General features: G+C 34.4%; 1 protein-coding gene across 1 annotated transcript; it reads right to left on the minus strand.

The window, feature by feature from the left end:
• Positions 1–387: 387 nt before the first annotated feature.
• LOC105771353 (phosphate transporter PHO1 homolog 3) lies at positions 388–5,623 on the minus strand. The gene is made up of 8 exons (XM_012592784.2): positions 4,675–5,623; positions 4,256–4,592; positions 3,898–4,148; positions 2,768–2,888; positions 2,418–2,676; positions 1,745–2,323; positions 1,502–1,635; positions 388–808 (listed from the first exon to the last, which is right to left on the minus strand). The coding sequence occupies exons 1-8, from the start codon at positions 5,261–5,263 to the stop codon at positions 709–711; spliced, it is 2,370 nt and encodes a 789-aa protein (XP_012448238.1). The 5' UTR covers positions 5,264–5,623; the 3' UTR covers positions 388–708.
• Positions 5,624–6,927: the final 1,304 nt, after the last annotated feature.

Here is a 6,927-nt window from a genome sequence, read left to right on the forward strand (position 1 = left end):
GTATTAGGGACGAGATGATTACATTTAAATGGTTTTGACTTGAATGTGATATGAAGTGAAATGTTTATTTGTTTGATCTGTAGGTCCAGTAATGCTCCGTAATCCTGTTCTGGCATCGGATACGGGTTAGGGGTGTTACAAGAAAATGGTAGAGAAGCAATTAATTATTTTATGTAAAAATAACTTTTAGAATATATTGATATTTAGAACTAAAAAATTAAGGTATTTAAAGTGTAATTTTGCCATTAAGTAATAAAACAAAATGGAAATTATACTATAAATACATGATATCAACATAAGTAATAATTATATTAGCACATACTGTATGTGTCAACAATTAAGTGATGGAAATCGGTGGAATGACAATTAATACAAATATAGATAAAGTTTAGTATCTTTAAATAAGGTTATATTTATGGTGTGCTTCATTAAATTGACCTCATTTACAAATGTCATTCTTCATAAACCACTTAGTATATATTTTCCATGTGAGCCATGGATTTTGAAACAAACCAAAACAAAAAGCAAAGAATTGGCCAAACTATTAGCTCTAATAAAACATCATACTTCCTAGTTCAGCCAATTCCCCCAAGTCTGTGTCAAATCATCCAAATCTTGCCTTCATTGGGTTTTTAGTTTAACGAATAGCAGATTAAAGCCGAGGCCCATCTATGCAGCGTCACGGCCGAGTTGGTGAGCAAAACAAACTCAATCATCTTTGTCATCGTCCTCGTCATAATTGAACGGCAACGGTACGGACTTGAATGCTCGGTACTTCCCAACATTGTTCAAATGCTCATTTTCCAACCTGATGCAGTCGAATTCGTATCAAGGAAGAGTCATAAAAGATTAATTGAACTACTTTTAAATGGATATATATGGCTCGGATTTTGATTTTGGCCTATTTACTATGCAATAATTTAAATTTCAAGTTGACATAATTTGATCTTTCTCGGTAAAAGTATTATGAAAGTCTCCGTACTAAGAATTAGATTGCACTTTGCCTCCTCAACACAAAAATTAAGCAAATTAGTCCATTATATTATATTAAAGAGCAAATTAGTCATTTCTATTAAAAACTTTATTCATTTGTACTGTTAAAAACTGATGTGGTTGACAGAATAATAAGATAATGACATGCAACGTGCCACATGCCACATGTACCTCATGCTGATATACAAAGACTAATTTTTAATAGCAGAAATGGATGAAATTTTTAACAGAATGATCAATTTGCTCTTCAAACCAATGTATATGGATTAATTTGCTTATTTCTTTTGGTAAAGGGATAAAATGTAATCTAACTTATAATACAGGGGCCTCCATGATACTTTTACCGATCTCTCTCCTTTTAACTGAAATTGATAATTGTGTTTATAATTATATTATTTATTATGAGAGTTGGAGGGTCAAATTATGATAAATTATAGGGATTGAACTCTTAATTTTAGCATAGTAGAGGTACTCAATCATAATACGAGCATTACATAGTGTGGATTACCTGAAGAAATTCCATACGCCACGACGAATGATCTCAAGACTGGCGACAAGAGTAGCCAGCGTTTCTCGATGCAAATCAAACTTGAAATTCAACACAGTTTGGAGCCACGCAAATCTCAGCACCACATTCAAACCCTGAAATTCAAGTAATTTGTTAAGAGCTGATTAGCTATTCGTGGTGGGATGATGACCATATCCTATGTTACTCAGACAAACTAATGTATGTTAACTCGGATAAACTCACCATGGCTCCAAAATATATATACTTGTGAGGAACAAGGAGTTTGTCTCTCAACCAAGGGTTCTTGGATTGTCGGTTTAGTAGCCCCCAGTCATACACGAAGTCCCAGTACGTACAAAATATTGCTGCAATGGCCGACACTATCCCAACTATTACTCTCCATCCAATGCCCGTGTTAACGTAGTAAGCCGTTCTCAGGCAAACGGCTACGATGGTGAGGAAATATTTGAGTCCGTTGTATCCTTGGACCGGATCTCTCTCCTCGAACAGGCGGCGTAGGCACTGGAGGAGGCGAGCCATGTAGGGAAGCACCGCCACGATGAAGTAGAAAGTCTCAAACACATTACTGTCTCTGCACTTGTTTTCCCTGTGTTTAAAATCTCCCCATCCGTAGTAGCAAACATAGAACTCCAAGCTCCTAATGGCTTGTACCTGGCTAGTTAATTGATCAGCTAAGAAGAAATCAGGCAGTGTGACCTTGTATAGTGGAGCGCAGATACTGTGAAACAAGCATGTAAGGAAGAAGAAACGATTCGTTCGATACAAGATTTTGAATGGCAGGAACAGGATGATAAGTACAACCTGAAAGAACATACGGTGTTGCTTGATGATCAATGGGACCAAAATGTTGAGTGTATATATATTGATTATCGAGTGATTTTTTTTTTTTAATTACCAGGACTAAGAGTAGGGGAAGAAGCTCGGTGAAAGCTTTATAGTCTTTTGTTTTGGGATCCATCTCCATGTCAAGGTTGCAGAGCACAGCAGCTAATGCTAATGTTCCAAGGCCGAAGCTCAGAAGAAGAACTTCTCGGTAGCCTAATTCGGTTCCCGGCTTGAAACCGAATATGAAGGCGTAATTCACTCGGTACTTTCTCCAGTAGAAAATGTCGATTGCATACATCAGCATGTGTAGAACAATGAATCCGAACAAACTGTAACCCGGATAATTACAACTTGTTAATTTCTTCAAGTAATTGTTTTTAACATGTATGTATTTTGGTAAGAAGAAAGAGTTGGAAGTACCTATAAAGGGGAAACATGGTTTCCATATATATAGTCCTCCCTCTACTATCCATGATTCTACGGAGCCGAATGATCATTATAAGGGCTAGAAGAAGGGAGGCCATGCAACCAGCCAGAAAACCTGAATTTTTTTAGAAAGACGTAATCAGGGAATATATTAACAAAGGATTCTCTCAATGTCCTGTAAATTTTTTTAAAATGCATCCAGTTGAGTGTGTAAAATTATATATTATTAGTAGTACACTAAAATTTCTTTCCAAAAAAGTTTTATTTAGGATTTGGCTCTTGAACTTTACTTGTTTTCCAAATTGATATTTAAACTCTTTTTTGTTTCATTTTGGTACTTAGATTATTGTTTCGTTATATATATATATATATATATATATATATATATATTTTTGCCTCTAAAGCTAATGGTGTTTGAAAAACCTTCAACCAATCAAAACGTATATGTATCAACCACTCATCGTTGATCTGCTTTGATCAGATAAAAATTATAAATAAAATAAAATTTATTACAAAAATCGTGAAAATTAAGAAAGACTTGAAAGATTCTTTCATAATTTTAAAATATTTTACAGTTTTAAATAATTCGTACATGTTTTATAATTTTTCAGTCAAAGCAGGTCAATGTTGACATCGTCAGTCAACAGTGGATAACAGAGAAAATTTAGGTAATAAAATAGGGGAAAAAATTAAATACTAAAATGAAAAAAGGTGTATAGTTTAGAGCGGAAATCGTGTGTGAAGAAAAAAGAAAATCCTAGTTTACAACATCAACTTTCAACCCTTTTTTCTATAAAAATAAAAATATTTATGAAAATGAGTTATTCACTTAATTTCAGTCAATTACTAGTTAATAATGACGGTTTTAAAAAAATTTTATTGGTATCCCCATTATCTCATGTGATATCAGTGTATATTTTTAAAATATATGTCAAAGACTTGCTATGATCTATTAGTGACAAGTTTCTTTTTTAAATTTAGCTGTTTGTTTTCGTAGTAGACTTTTTTTAATTCAAATTAACAAAAAAAATTTGTAAATAATTTTCTCCCATCCCATTTTTATAATTAATTAACTTTTTATATTATCTTTATAAAAAAGCCACTTTCAACAACAGAAATCTTACCAGTTGAAAAAGTTACCCTATGCCTGTCTCTTTTGGCTTTGGGTCTTAAGATATTCATCCCTTTAGTACGATTGGCATTGGAAAAATGCTTGATGAATGTAGCTTCAACTCTCTCCAGCAGCTTTGTAACATCATCAGAGCTACCAAGGTTGGAGTTATCCACCATTTTCATGTAAGATCTCGATGCACTTCTCGATGTGATCTTATCATACTTCTTCATGATTTTGGAGAATGCCAAGGTATTCAAAAAGCTGTTGAGTTCCAGGAAAAACAAAAACTGAGTAATAAGACCAAACGATGAAATAAACTAAGCCTGGCCAGTAACGATGAAATAAACTAAGCCTGGCCAGTTATGTACCTGTAACTTTTAAGCAGGCGAAGCTTTTGGTAAAATTCAACGAAAGCCCGCTTGAGTTGATCTTCAACTCTTCTTAGATTTTCCCTACTGAAACTCATCTCCGCCTGTTTTGGAACCTGCAGAAGACCTTTAATGGTGGACCGAGGAGTTTCGAGAGTGTTGTTCATCTTCACCCGGTCTAGTACTTCTAGCGGTGCAGGCTTCACCCCCTTGATTTTGGGTTTCGGCGGTTTCGGCTCCTGAACTGGAGTTTCCATCTCTTTCTCATCATCTTTATCATCATCATCAGTTTGTCCATGGGTGCTTTCTTCAATGGCTTCCAAGTGAGCAGCTCTTTCTGCACATCAAACAGGTTGAAGTTGAATTAATTATTTTTATGATAACTCTTGATATAAATATAATTGTAAGTTGTAGCTTACTGCTCTTTGATCTACCCGCGGATGGAGTAGTAGGAACCGACAGTGATGCAGTGGAAACAGCAATGTCGGAAGCAAGACGAGTCATCTCGACGGACCTATCGAAATTCACCGGGGGATTCTCAACTTTGATCCTAAAAGCAATCAAAGCATCCATTTGTTTGTTCAAAACATTTGCTTCTTTCATCACTTCCTCCACCTTATCCTTATAAAATTTGTTCACTTTGTTCAGCTCATCATCAAGCCTTCTAAAGTAAACCAGCTCATACTCTCCCCCCTCATCCGACGACATAAGGAACGTGGTTTCGTAACTTTCAGAACCGTTCCGTTGGACGGAGTTTACCAGAATGGGTTGGCTTTCGATATCGGGTGATGCAGAAGAAGGGCTGGTGGGGTTGCGGTGGTTCTTCTGCGTTAGCCCACTGAAAGCTCTATAAAGTGTAAGTTTTCGTTTTAAGCCAGTAGACGGTGGCTTCGTCCTATGCTTGAAACTTTGAATTTCTTTTAAAAGGGTCTTCAAGTATTCGTAATCCATGTACGCATCTTGCCATTCCGGCACCATCTGCGACGCGAATTCCTTCCCGAACTTCATCTTCGCCTTGTCAATACAGATAAAACACTGTAATGCTAACAGCTTTTCTAAGCCTCTTAGAAACCCGCAGAGCAAGTTGAGTTAAGAATTAAAGGGCCAAGTTGATGAGGGCAGCAGCGTTCATTAGGTGTAAAGCTTAAATAATATGGTATTTGTGGGAAGGGAAACGAAAGGGACGGGTCGAAAATATCCAATATATTGGAGGAAAAGGTGTGAATACCTTTTCGCCATGCATGTTTTCGAGTGGAAGCGTGAGCCATAGTGATACTTATAAAAGCAACAAAGCTGTCGATATCAGAAGAATTCAAGTCCGATGCGGCAGTTGAAATAAAAACACCACTTGCAAGAAGCCACACCAAGCATTGGTCATTGACACCTTCCTTGTTTAATTTTCTTTAACATTAGTTTTAATGTAAAGAAGTTTGGCGGTGAATATGTCGAGGAAGTAGGTGTGCGATCCTTGTCGCCTTGGGAGACAATGCTAAGACATTCATCAAATTTATCTCTACATTTCGTTTTATTGGAATTCTATGTTGTGTAAACAGGTGTTTAAGAAAATGGTGGAATTTGTTTATGGAAGGTTGAACTGGTCTCACTTGTCGTTTTGGGAATTTCCTTTTTCAACCCTGTTGAGAATTTAATTCTCGTCGACAAGAAAAACTAATGTAATTTGGTATAGTATATATTATAAGATAGATAAGGTCGGCTGGCAATCTCTTGGCCAATGCTCATTCAATTTCTATTTCATATTCCAACAAAGTATAGCCATATTTACCAAAGGAACACAAATATTGCAATCGTTCATTTCACAATTGTTTGGTTTAAGCTCCTAAACAAGAGGAAGACTTTTTTCACAAATATTTTCTCTCATTACCATATGAATGAACTGGTAAAAGTCGCATAATCTAAATCAGTACTTATGACGAATGTTAGCTAAATAAGGTGAGTATGATTTTTGTTCGTATATCCAACTTTCATTTCGTGTTCAATCCGCAGGGTTGTGCCTATTAATTGTTCTTAACTGTCTTTATTTTTATATAAATTTTAATATATTAATATTAACTTTTTTTTCCTATCATATTTTAATTAGGGCGGAGGATAGGCGTCGAGTCTCCCTAAAATGAAATTTATAAAATTTTAAATTAGTAATAGTAAAGTTTCACTTACACCATTCAAAAACGATACAATTTTGATTTAATCGTCTAAAAATTATAAAAATATAAACTATTAAAATGATAAAATCACATTTCATTATCATAAAATATATAATTTAATTTCGAGTCTCAAAATAAACTATTTATCCATATTATCTTTATGTTGAAAGATATCCATATTATCTTTCAAAATGGTATGGTGGTGTCATTTTTGGTTCATTAATGTTGGTTGAAGATCATATCAACATGTCTTCGGTTCTTTCTTCCCGCTTTTCCAATGAAACAATGACTTACGTACTAAAAATTTTCGTAAATTTTATATTTATATTAAATTTTAACAATCTCCATAAAAATTAGTAAAATATCTTTCTAGTTATATTATTATATAAATCATATTAATACCATTTTCAAACAATTAATAAAATCAATAAAAACATTTAAACCAATCACACATTAAATTTTAAACATTAAACTTTATCATCTTAATTTGATTTTTACATAAAATTTTAA

Source organism: Gossypium raimondii, chromosome 5 (assembly GCF_025698545.1).
Source record: "Gossypium raimondii isolate GPD5lz chromosome 5, ASM2569854v1, whole genome shotgun sequence".
NCBI classification, from domain to species: Eukaryota; Viridiplantae; Streptophyta; class Magnoliopsida; order Malvales; family Malvaceae; genus Gossypium; species Gossypium raimondii.